We start from the raw sequence: 13784 nt of genomic DNA on the forward strand, positions 1-13784 counted from the left end.
GCTATGCTATAGATAGCACCTATCTTTGTGCATCCTTCCTATTTCCCTATAGATTGTAAGCTTGCGAGCAGGGCATTCCTACCTCTATGTCTGTCTGTTATTACCCAATTTATCTTATCACTGTTGTTTCCAATTGTAAAGCACAAAGGAATATGCAGCACTATATAAGAAACTGTAAATAAATAATAAATTAATGTTATCTGGAACCCGACTCGACATTCTCCTCTGACCTCTGTTATTAAAAAGACAGTTGATTGGCTGGTACTTTATCTCCGTCCACTTTATCTCCATCCAAGGCTTAGTAAATAGACCCATTAATTTCACTATACTGGTGTTTGGTCAGAACATCTGACTGATTCTCTTGACCATGTTTTTTTGCAGACAGTTGCTATCAAATTATTAAATCGTTATACATTTGCATTAAGCTGTACAAGTGTCCAACTTAGAGTTTATATATGTATATGTAGCATACCCCCATCACACATAACATTGCTACACAAACCAGATAACTTTATATACCCCCTCCCTCAGATGACTAATTTACCTATGCCCACCCCAGAATTTATCAGTATCCTTGAAGCAGGCACTCTTATCTCCGAATCAGCCAATGTGCAAACTGGAGCAGAGGAGAGGAGAAGATATAGTGAGATGAGAGGAGAAGGAAGGAGAAGAGAAGGAAGGCGTGGGGAAGAGAGGAGAGGCAAGGGATAGGGATGTGTGGAGGTCTGGACAGGAACATTTACAATGCTGTGCTTTGGGGGCTGCTCCAGGGGGTCCAATTAGAACTAAAGGGTTGCAGGTCCAAAGACTAAATTCTAAAACCGACCCTGACAATCATTGCAATGCTGATCATCCACTACATGACGTATGTCTCCTCATGACATCCATCAATGACCTAGGTCACCTAACTAGTAGGAATGGCAATTGCAAGATGACCACAGAACACTGGCAACATGTTTTACAATGTCATGTAGCCAATTCAAGATAACCAGCCAATCGTTTTACCATTTATGGTTATTTGGTCATGCGCAGTTGGTGGCTGGAAATATGTGAATTCACAAATGTAATTTACAACAATTTTGATAAAAATTCTGCATGGGCCCCAAAGTAAGTACAATAACATATTGATTTATTACTTCTTCTTCTGTCTTTGCTGTTAGCACTGCAGTGGTGCAAGTGGGAGTCAGACGTCTGCACAGTACGAAAGTTCCTTCTATAGAAGTTCACTTGAAAGGACAGAGAAGGTAATTACAAAAGTACCCTTGTTATCTAATACAGATAACTAGGTTATTCATCGCCGCCCTACGGGTGCTCTTCCCACCGTCGCAAGGTGCTACGCCCCCTTAACCCTTGCACGCCGTTGGGGCGTGCAATATTTTTATTATATGGAGTATTACCTCCAATCATAATTTTGTGAGTGGTTGAACATTGCACGGATAAAGGGCGTGTGATGGTTAAGGGGCCATAGCGCCTTGCGACAGCGTGAACAGCACATGGAGGGCACGATGAATCACCTAGTAGGTGCTGTGGTTGGGGGAGTGGTGGGTGCGGGGTAGACGTGGGTGGGGGAGGGGGCCAGATGTTCCATGGGTGGGGGAGGTGCGGTTGCGGGGTGCCGCGGGTGGGGGAGGGGCGGGTGCAGGGGGTGCCGCGAGGGGGGGAGGGAGTCCTGAGCCACCAGTGTATGGAGGCAGGTGGGTTATATTATATATACAGTTTTTGGAGGCAGGTGGATTATATATTATACTGTACTATATGTAGGCATGGTTATTATATAGTATATATACAGTGTATGGAGGCAGGTGGGTTATAGTATATATACAGTATATGAAGTAAGGGTTATATATTATATATAGAGTGTATACACAGAGTATATATAATGTATGGAGGGTTATTATTAGGCCTCCCCGGTGGTGGTGGTGGTGGTGGTGGTGGTGATGAGGAGGAGGAGGAGGACGAGGAAGGCTCTCTCTCCTGCCTCCTCCTCCTCCTCTTTCCCCCAGCCTTCCCTCCCAGGCTCAGCTCCCCCTCCCCAGCTCAGCTTCCCCTCCCCGGCCGGCGATGACTCCCAGGCTTGGGCAGAGAGAGGCCATCTGATATTAGCTGCGCAGGAGCCAGCTACACAGAGACCGGCAGAGGAGACGCAGAGCGGGCGGCCAGGCAAGCAGCACGGTGAGTATCTCCCGGAGCGGCCTCCACCAGGCACGGCTGCCCCTTTGTGTCCAGCTCCATCCGGCCTGCGAGAGCCTCCGTGTCCCGGTGTACATGGGATAATATCCCCCTTCTACTGTACACAGGCCGGATACTGCTCCCATACCTCCTGCCTGCCCCTACACTGCACTGCTGCACACCATCCATACACATTATATACATACACTGCACTGCTGCACACCACCCATACACATTATATACATACACTGCACTGCTGCACACCACCCATACACATTATATACATACACTGCACTGCTGCACACCATCCATACACATTATATACATACACTGCACTGCTGCACACCATCCATACACATTATATACATACACTGCACTGCTGCACACCACCCATACACATTATATACATACACTGCACTGCTACACACCATCCATACACATTATATACATACACTGCACTGCTGCACACCATCCATACACATTATATACATACACTGCACTGCTGCACACCATCCATACACATTATATACATACACTGCACTGCTGCACACCATACATACACATTATATACATACACTGCACTGCTGCACACCACCCATACACATTATATACATACACTGCACTGCTGCACACCATCCATACACATTATATACATACACTGCACTGCTGCACACCACCCATACACATTATATACATACACTGCACTGCTGCACACCACCCATACACATTATATACATACACTGCACTGCTGCACACCACCCATACACATTATATACATACACTGCACTGCTGCACACCATCCATACACATTATATACATACACTGCACTGCTGCACACCACCCATACACATTATATACATACACTGCACTGCTGCACACCATACATACATACACATCTCCTATAATAGCCAAGATCTGTGACTCATTTCCTAAGATCTGTGACTGTGACTCATTAGCCAGGCCCAGCATTAGGAAATGAATCACAGAGTCACAGATCTGGGCTATTATATAGGAGATGTGAAATAAAATGTTTATTCTTATAGTTTTGTGACACAAAGTGCATTATCATATAGTAGAGGACCATTTATTATTTGCTTTCAAATGTAACAGTGCTACTAGTAACATTAATAGTTATTACATGTAAAGGTTTTAGGCACTAAGGGGTCTAATTACTAAGCCTTGGATGGAGATAAAGTGGACGGAGATAAAGTACCAGCCAATCAGCTCCTAACTGCCATATCACAGTCTGAGGGGGAGATGTACTAAGCCTGAAAAGTGATAAATATCACTGTGATAAAGTACCAGCCAATCGGCTCCTAACTGCCATGTCACAGGCTGTGTTTGAAAAATGACAGTTAGGAGCCGATTGGCTGGTACTTTATCACAGTGATATTTATCACTTTTCAAGCTTAGTACATCTAGCCCTGAGTTTGAAAAATGACAGTTAGGAGCTAATTGACTGGTACTTTATCTCCGCCCACTTTATCTCCATCCAAGGCTTAGTAAATAGATCCCTTAGTAGATCTACAGGGATATGAGATAAAGCTGTTTTGGTGTGGGTGGGTGGGGAGGGGGGTTTAATGTACTGTCTGCATAGAACAATTTTGTACACAAAACTTCACAGAAATATAAATATGTTGGAGGTTACTCAGAGATTGATGCAGATCGTTGCATCCGCAGCAAGACCTGCGCCCATCTCCTCACATGCTGCACCTCTTGCATTGCAATACGGTTTGTCCAGAAGTATGTTTTGTATTACTCCCAACTCTGAATTAGCTCCAGTATGTCTTACATAGTCATGCAAAGTGCAGTATGATGTGTGGGTTCTTTTTTCTTTTTACTTATGTTCATTCTCAGCTAAATATGTTTTTTTATAGTACACAGTGTAACTGACCTTTTGTACCACCCCCCAAATTATATAGAAATTATCCTCTTACATAATGACATCTATAGCCATAGGGGGAATCCAATTTAGTGAGAGCAACTCACACCCGCGAGTAACTGTGGCTATTTGCTGCTCTTACGGTACCGCTGGACTCACTGAGCAAAAATGTGCGAGTCGGCACTTGAAGGGCCTTTGAGGGGCACAGTTGCTGGCATTTACACGCCGTCACAATAGCACCTCGCAGCACCCGCAAGCTGTTCACGGCTAATTGGTTCGACCCCATAGTATATATTCCACTGCCAGTGGAGTAACTACAGGGTGGCTAGACTTGCCCAGAAGGTGCAGGAGGCCCACCAAACTCAGGTGTCCAGGCCCCAGCATCTGCATAGGCCTGAAGCCGCTGCCTGGATTTCTGGACTCCCGGATCATCGTCACACATAATACAACTTTCTGAGACATATGTACTTTGGATGATGTTCTGCATGTGTTACACAAACACACCTTTATTGTACCTGCATTAGAACACTCCTTCACTCATCTACTCTGTCTTTGCAGACGCAGGGGGCTTAAGTGACGCACATGTGTGTGTACCCTACATACTCAGGTCATGCGCAGAGCAGCCCCTACATGTTATCTACACCAGCTACCATACTGCATTAGCCCCTTTTCTCTTACTCCTTGAACCTTTTTATCGTTGCAACACTGTAAGGGTACAAAGTGCCGTTTCCTGGGGTAAATGGCAGCACGCAGCTGAGGAACCACACAAGTCCAGTTTCTGGTACAACTGGCCCCAGCCAGTTTTATTATACAGAAAATAAAACAAACACCAAAAGAAAATACCTTGCCTGTCCGGCACTAACTAAACACAAGATGTTCCTAACTATCACTAAACAAAAACACAGAGTTCTCCAGTAAACACTGTATAGCTCACTTGTATCAGGAAGCATGTTTCTCTCACAGAGATCCTGCAGTCTTCCCAGGCAGTCTGCACACATTAATCAGGCTAGAAGCCCTATAAGTGCTGAAACACACTACCCGGCTTTTTCCCGTGCCGGCATTGTAGTTAACAGTGTGAGGGCTAGGGTCCCTTCACACTGCATGGCCCCGGCCCGGCTGCCGGGTTGCAGCCGGGTCTCACCACTGGAAGGTCCGGCGGCCGGGCGGCCGCCGGGCCGTCTTTGGAGCCAGTAAACCATGTGTGTGAAGGGGAGCTTTCACACACAACGGTTTTTTCTGAAGCCGTGTCTGATGCTGCGCATGCGCACAGCATCACACACGGCTCAAAGCCGTCCTGTGTGAGCGACTCTGCCGGTTTCTCCCGGATGGCAAAAAGCCGGACAAAGTTTGTCCGGCTTTTTGCCATCCGGGAAAAACCGGAGTGTGTGTTACAGCCCTAAGACTCTTGCACAGCTGAAAGCCCTGATTAGCCCTCTGTGAGGCCAAAGATCCGAACTGGGCCCAATGTCTGGAACTCGCCCTATCTCTCTCTCAGAGCCCTTATCCAGCTTTTCCAGCAAACTGAAAAGGTTCTAACAAAACAAAAGCATTTTCCTAGAAGTTTTCATTTTCTAAAACATGTAAGACAAGAACCTGGGACAAACATACCTGCCCTCAAACACTATCCCAGTGTTCTTGTCACACTATTATGCCTATGGGGCCTATTTATAATTCTAATTACCAGGGGCTGGGTGGCCACCGCAAGTAGAAAACGTAGCTAATCCTTATCCAAAAGTCAGCTGTCCCCCCTAATGGATCCCTCTTCGCGGCCGGGACTGCTTCCAATAGGTAAGCAGTAGGGGTTTCAGGAACAAATGTCCCGACAGTCAAATTCCAAAGATTTTGTGATTTTGGAGCTTGATAAATTTAGGACCCCATACTAGTGTACGGGGACAGCAGACAGAATCTGGAGTGAAAGCTAAGCAGGACATAATTGTGTTATCTCCTGCATTAAGTTTATCATGTAATTTATACAAAAGTATGTGAAAATTTGTACCTACTTTTGTATAAATTAAGTGATGGGGAATAGACCCCTATGGGGGTGATTCAGACCTCATCGTAGATGTGCTAAATTTAGCACATCTACGATCAGCTTCCCCGCGTGTCAGTCCCTGCCCCGTCGTACAACTACAAAAGCGCTTTTGTACTGTAGGAGTGGCTCCCAGCCAGCACAGCTCCTGCGCGCTGGCAGGGAGCTATTCGTCGCTGCCTGGGTCGCAGCGGCTGCGTGTGATGTCATGAAGCCGCCGCGGCGGTCCGGGCACACCTGTGTTGCCTGGACCGCGCCCCCTAAATGGCGGCCAAATGCCACCGGCCCGCCCCCTCCCGCTCAGCGACTGCCTTTGCCTGTCAATCAGGCAGAGGCGATCGCATGGGCTAAGACAGCCATCGGCTATCTGCCATGCGCCAGTGCACTGCGGCGCCGGCTCGTGCGCACTTCAGACTTGATCGCTGCTGTGTGAACATGCAGAGCAGAGATCAGGTCTGAATTAGCCCCTATGTCTCCATATACTGCACGCATAGTGAGTGTATAGTTCTCTAACGCTGTGAAATGACACATGACCAGTAGAGGTCAGCAGAGACCATTACATTTATACACTATTGACCCAGACTTTAGGAATGTAGAGGTTGATTCAGTATGAATCGTAGAGGTGTGCAAATCGCTATTTGGTATTTTCCACACATCTGCGCATGCCACTGTGCGCATGCGCAAGAACTTACATTGTGATCGCACGTGATTGCAATCTATGTCCTGGCGAGTGGGCCAGCGACGCAGCGTTTTGGCACAGTGTTGCGGGGGCGCAGTCCAGACAACGGAGGCGTGTCCGTATCATTTGGGGAGTGGGCCGCAGTGGCTGCGTGACACCACATGCAGCCGCTGCGATCCAAAACATGGCGGCCCGGCGGCTGCTTTTGCAGCCAGGTGGCTACCCTTAAGATGCAAGCGCATCGCTGTTTAGCGATGCACTCGCATTTCAGCGGGAAGGGGGAACTGGCATGCGGGGTGGCCTTGCCTTGTGCTGGGCGGCCCCCCGCATGCTAGAGAAATGAGTTGTAGTTTTGCAATTTCCCGCAAAACTACAACACATGCTATGGGCCTTATTCAGGTTTGTTAGCAAACCAAAAAAAGCACACTAATGCGCAAAACGGGTGATCTTCAGGTTGCCGACTGTCGGGATCCCGGCGCACAATATACCGGCGCCGGAATCCCGACAGCCGGCATACCAACAGTTTGCTCATTTGCGCTCGCCACGCTGTCGGTATGCCGGCGGTCGGGCTTCCGGCTCCGGTATGCTGGTCGCCGGGAGCCTGGCCGCCGGCATACCATACCACACCCGCGCAAAACCATATCGCACTGCAGGGGAGGCAGATGTAACATGTACAGAGAGATTTGGGTGGGTTATATTGTTTCTGTGCAGGGTAAATACTGGCTGTATTATACCCCTTTTCCACTAGCTGTTTTTACCCGTGTTTTTGCACGGGGGCGCGCATCGACACGGATTTTTAGTAGGTGGAAACGGGTCAACACGGGTTGAGTGACCCGGGAATCCAACCCGGCTATTTACCTGGGTAGAACACGGTAATGACACGGATAGCGGTGCAGTGGAAACGGTCATTACACGTGTTTTCAGACCCGAGTAACGCTCTGAGACGCTGATTGGTGCTTCTGGGGCACTGGAAGATGATGTCATCCCTGGGAGACACGCTGGGCACATGCAGGCATTGAGGCAGCAAACAAAACACTCTGAAGTCGCGCTGGGTACATACAGATATTTTTATTGCAGCAGCTTCCAGACAATATACAGCAGCAGAAGCTCCAGCACAGCAACATGGCTAGCCATATCTGGTCAGACACAGAGATCAAGGAGCTGCTTAATATTCGGGGAGAGGAAGAAATAAGAAGGCAGGTGACTGGAACAGTTAAGGATGCTATCGTCTACAAGAACATATCCCTTATGCTGGCAGAAAGGGGCATCCAAAAAACCCAGCAACAAGTCGTTAACAAATTGAAGGCACTACGCAGACAATTCACCAAAGTACACGACCATAACCGCAAGAAAAGTGGTGCTGGGCGTATGGAATGGCCATATTATGACCTATGCTATAGTGTCTTCGGCAAAACTGCGATAACAAATCCCATAGCACTATCGTCATCCAGCTCTGCCAGTCGCCAGATGTCAGTCGACGACGACTGTGAGGAAACACAGCACAGCCTTCCCAGCTCACAATGCAGCCCATCATCCCCGCTGCTTATATCGGACAGCAGTTTCGAAGACTCGACCGTCAATGATAATTCCATCAGTGCCACTATTGAGGACGTACCACAGTCTCAGGCGGAGACGTCGCAACCCCCCAAGACCACGACTTTGCGCTCAAATAGTAAGTATTACCATTACAAATACAGTTGCAGCAGTCCCTATATGTAAAGGCATGGTAATGTTGCAGAGTATAGCTAGTGTGCAGGTGGGAGAAGGCCACAAACACGTATATGCTACCACTGCTATTTTTTTATAGAATCATGGTAATGTTGCAGAGTATAGCTAGTGTGCAGGTGGGAGAAGGCCACAAACACGTATATGCTACCACTGCTATTTTTATATTGTTGCTTACATTCTGTTTCATCTCCTTCACAGTCTACAACGTTCCACAGCGGAAAAAGAAACTGAACAAAACAGAACAAACGGTCAAAGCAATGAAGTCCATTATCGTGGATCACCTGCGTGAGGCAGATAGTGAGCTCAATGCCCAGGAAGATGCACGGCTTGAGAGATTCCTTGCGTCAGAAAAAGAAATGCATCAAACTTTTATGAGTCAGTTAATGACCATGCATGATAGGCAGATGACATTTTTTGAACGCACGTTTGCACGTACCATAGGGAATACCACACAAACACAACAGCAAGACACAGCCTACCCACAGCACCCATATGGTCCATACAACTATGAGCCTCCCTCAAATCCCCCAACACAAATCCCGCAATCCTCAGAATTTCGGGTATATAGACAACTGCCTTAGAGCAGCGGATTATAAAACAATGTTTGTGTTTTAAGGTTATGTTTGCACTGTATCCTCAACCCTGATACCTACAAATGCAAACATTATTTTGATTTTACAGAGTGCCCTGTTGGCACTTTAAAGTTTTATAGTGTTACCTCAGAAAATGGGCAGTGGGATCCAGATATTTGGGCTACCTTTTTATATTGTTACCTCAGAAAATGTGCGGCAGTGCGATCCAAATATTGGGGGTGACCCGATATCTGCCAAACCAAACATTAGGGTTTTTTTTTTTACAGAGTGCCCTGTTTGCACTTTACTCTTTTACCTCAGGGCAGGTGTCTTCACCATGTGGCCCTCTAGCTGTTGTGGAAACACATAGCAACACATGCTGGTACATGTTGTTCCACAACAGCTGGAGGGACACATGTTGAAGACCCCTTGCGTTATGTGGAATTTTACAGTGACATGTTTGCACTTAAATATTTTATAATGTTACCTCAGAAAATGTGCGGCAGTGCGATCCAAATATTGGGGGTGACCCGATATCTGCCAAACCAAACATTAGGGTTTTTTTTTTACAGAGTGCCCTGTTTGCACTTTACTCTTTTACCTCAGGGCAGGTGTCTTCACCATGTGGCCCTCTAGCTGTTGTGGAAACACATAGCAACACATGCTGGTACATGTTGTTCCACAACAGCTGGAGGGACACATGTTGAAGACCCCTTGCGTTATGTGGAATTTTACAGTGACATGTTTGCACTTAAATATTTTATATTGTTACCTCAGAAAATGTGTGCCAACTGTTTAAAAGGAAAAATATAATAACAACTTTTGAACCAAATTTTTATAACTGAAAAAACGAAATAAACAAAAATTGTTTGCACACAAAAGCTTGTCTGTTTTCTCTACTGCAACATTGTTTGAAGATTAGCTGCAATGGTGGCCCTTATGCACTCGCTGGCAGCGTCATGCCCCCCCACCAAGCCTGGTGCATCATGTACAGCGACCCCCGCCCCATGATCATGTATATTCCACTCGGGGAGAAAGTTTTCCTTTTGAATCTCACATATGTTATGGAGAATGCAGCAGGCCGCTACTATATCTGGCATTATTTTCAAGTCCACATCATTCCTCTTCATGAGGCAGCGCCAGCGTCCTTTTAAACGCCCAAACGCATTCTCCACTGCCATACGGGCCGAACTTAGGGTATGGGTATATGATGTCTGTTCGGGGGATAAGTGAACATGCTGGGTGTAGCCCTTCATTAGCCAGCGCTGTAATGGGTATGCTGCATCACCAATGAGATGGACCGGGATGTCCACACCATGGCCCTCATTCCGAGTTGTTCGCTCGGTATTTTTCATCGCATCGCAGTGAGAATTCTCTTAGTGCGCATGCGTAATGTTCGCACTGCGCATGCGTCAAGTAACTTTACTAAGAAGAAAGTAATTTTACTCACGGCTTTTTCGTCGCTCCGGAGAACGCATTGTGATTGACAGGAAATGGGTGTTACTGGGCGGATGTACGGCGTTTTAGGGGCGTGTGGCTGGAAACGCTACCGTTTCCGGAAAAAACGCAGGCGTGTCTGGAGAAACGGTGGGAGTGCTTGGGCGAACGCTGGGTGTGTTTATGACGTCAGCCGGGACCGAAAAGCACTGAATTGATCGCACAGGCAGAGTAAGTCTGGAGTTACTCAGAAACTGCTAACTCGGTTTTGATCGCAATATTGCGAATACATCGGTCGCACATTTAAGATGTTTAGATTCACTCCCAGTAGGCGGCGGCTTAGCGTGTGTAACTCTGCTATAATCGCCTTGCGAGCGAACAACTCGGAATGAGGGCCCATGTACGATCACCGATTTCTGTTAATAAAACATTAATATTATTACAGGGGTAAAATTTGACTATTGGTTTATGGGCGAACATTAGTTTAAGTAGTAAATAATCTTACCTCTCGAGGGAAAAGCCATCCACCAAGCTTGTCCTCAGCAATACTGTAAAGATCGGAGTTGGCGAGAACCCTTGCATCATGTGACCGTCCGGGCCACCCTATGAAGACATCTGTGAAACTAAAAATAAAAGTTTATGCATTATCATAAAACAGGCCAAGCCTATTTCAAACACATTAGTGAAACAGTGCTTACCAGTATTTGTGGTCCACTACAGCTTGCAGAACAATGGAATGCCAACCCTTACGATTGTAATAGTCTGCTGGGTTGTCATGGGGGGCGATGATGGGGATGTGGGTCCCATCTATGGCACCAGCACACTGTGGGTAGCCACGCTTCTTAAACCCTTTTATAGTCTCATCTAGCCGCTGTCCTTGTGGCAAGGAATTAAAGCGATGGTACATGGTATCCAGCAATGCCCGCGTGACCTGGTATACAATCTTGCAGACCGTGCCAATCCCTACTCCAAATAAACTGGAAACTGTGCGATACTCTCCAGGGGTAGCATACCACCAGAGAGCAATTGCTAATCTCCTGGCTGGCTCAATGGGCTTACGGAACCTGGTGGTCTGCATGGTTATTGCGGGGGACAGTAGTTCCAAAACATACTCGAATGTAGCGCGAGACATCCTGAAGTTTGCCATCCACTGCTCCTCCTGATATGCTAGAATAGTCTGCATGAATGCTTCCCCATGTCTGCGATCTCTCATCCACATTCTTCGGCTTGGTGTACAGTTCATTGTTATGAAAGAAATAACAACAGTGGATGATATACGCGCTCTCCTCCTTTTCAAATATTTGCGTCGATAGGTAGCCCTCTCTGCAAAGAATTGAGCTCTCCTTCTCCAGCTCTGCAGTAGGTAGCACAAGGTGAAAAGCTGCATCAAGCTGTCTGTAGCAGAAAGCAGCAGTAAACTGCAAACAGTCTGCGACTCCATGCTAGACACAGCTACTGCACCGGTGTCCATTGCTGCAATGCTGTGAGCAGGCCCCACCCCTCCGTTTTGGTCCTTTTGATGACATCATCTTGATGAGACAGTAAAAAGTCCATTTGTAATGACAGCAATAGGCTTTTACAGAGCTTACCCGGGTTAGGTGGAATCAGATCAGACACGGGAATAACCCGTGTCGAAGTGTAGTGGAAATGGGGGAGCTGACACGGGTTGTAGCCGCGTCAAACATCCCGGATCGGACACGGTACGTAGGTGGAAAAGGGGTATTATTTGTACACTGCAATTTACATTTCAGTTTGAACAGACCCCACCCAAATCTAACTCTCTCTGCACATGTTACATCTGCCCCACCTGCAGTGCACACGGTTTTGCACATTAGTGTGTTCTTTTTGTTTGCTAACAAACCTGAATAAGGCCCATTGTGCGTTTCAGCCTGTAGGCAGTGATTTTCAACCTTTCTAAACTCGCGGCACACTAAACAACATTTAAAAAATGCCAAGGCACACCGTCAGTTTTAAATCAAATATAATATAAATATATAATAACAAATATTGACAGAAATACATTGGCCCCCACTGTAATAACACACACTGGCCCACGCAGTGATAAAACAAATACATTGGCCCCCGCAGACATAAAACGCAGTAATAGTATTGCCGCACACTGTCCCCCCATTGTAATGCTGCACACTGTTCCTCCCCATTGTAATGCCACACACTGCCCCCTCCTTGTAATGCCACACACTGCCTCCCCATTGTAATGCAACACACACTACCCCCCTCCTTGTAATGCCACACACTGCCCCCCTCCTTGTAATGCCACATACTGCCCCCTCCTTGTAATGCCACACACTGTCCTCCCCATTGTAATGTCACACACTGCCCCCCCCCCATTGTAATGCAACACACACACTACCCCCCTCCTTGTAATGCCACACACTGCCCCCCTCCTTGTAATGCCACACACTGTCCCCATCCTTGTAATGCCACATACTCAGGGCCGTTTCTTGGGGCAGGCGAGCAGTGCAACCGCACTGGGCGCCCGCCCCGGCACTAACTGTGGCTCCCTGCTTGCCCCTCCTATTGCTCCCCTAGTAACCCGCTCGGGGGGCGGAGTTTCACGGAATGACGCGGTTGCGTCGTTACGTCACGACGCAACCCCGTCACTCCGCAAACCCCCCCCCCCCGAGCGTAGTACAGAGGGGGATCCAAGTTAGGAAGAGGGAAAGGCCGGCGCGAGGAGCGACTGGTGAGGCGGGCCGAATAGCGGTAATCGCCTCTGTAAGTATTCTCTCTTTCTCTCTCACTCAATGTGTAAAATGGGGACACCTGCCGTAATGTGTGAAATGGGGACTCTTGCCTGCCGTAGTGTGGGGATTTAATGTATCAAGGGCATTGCGGTGTGTGGCATAATATGGTGCAGGGGGCATTACTGTGTGGGGCTTAGTATGGTAGAATTTTTTTTTCCTGTGGTGGTCGTAATCTGTTGGAGCAGGGTCAAAAACTGGATTGTGAGGTAGTCTTTTCAGACGAGGCCACACCCATTTAGATGAGGCCACGCCCCCTTGCCGAGTGCGCGCGCAAGTTTTTTTTTGTTATCTAGGTGTGTGTGTGGGGGGGGCACATTTTTTTATGTCATGGGGGGGCGCATTTTTAAATCTCGCACTGGGAGCCAAATTGGCTAGAAACAGCCCTGCACATACTGCCCCCTCCTTGTAATGCCACACACTGTCCTCCCCATTGTAATGTCACACACTCCCCCCCCATTGTAATGCAACACACACTACCCCCCTCCTTGTAATGCCACACACTGCCCCCCTCCTTGTAATGCCA

The 13784-nt window shown here is 47.5% G+C and overlaps 1 protein-coding gene across 2 annotated transcripts in view; it reads left to right on the forward strand.

Annotated features, from left to right (window-relative positions):
* Nucleotides 1–13784, forward strand: part of GRAP2 (GRB2 related adaptor protein 2) — a 412159-nt gene that overhangs the window by 395943 nt on the left and 2432 nt on the right. Inside the window, exon 6 of one of the 2 annotated variants that reach the window (XM_063940721.1) lies at nt 1161–1244. The exons of the other annotated variant lie outside the window; for it this stretch is intronic. Within the exon in view, the coding sequence (XP_063796791.1) occupies nt 1161–1244 (84 nt within the window). The remainder of the gene's footprint in view (nt 1–1160; nt 1245–13784) is intronic. 2 annotated transcript variants of the gene reach the window in all.

This window comes from Pseudophryne corroboree, chromosome 9, assembly GCF_028390025.1.
Source record: "Pseudophryne corroboree isolate aPseCor3 chromosome 9, aPseCor3.hap2, whole genome shotgun sequence".
NCBI classification, from domain to species: Eukaryota; Metazoa; Chordata; class Amphibia; order Anura; family Myobatrachidae; genus Pseudophryne; species Pseudophryne corroboree.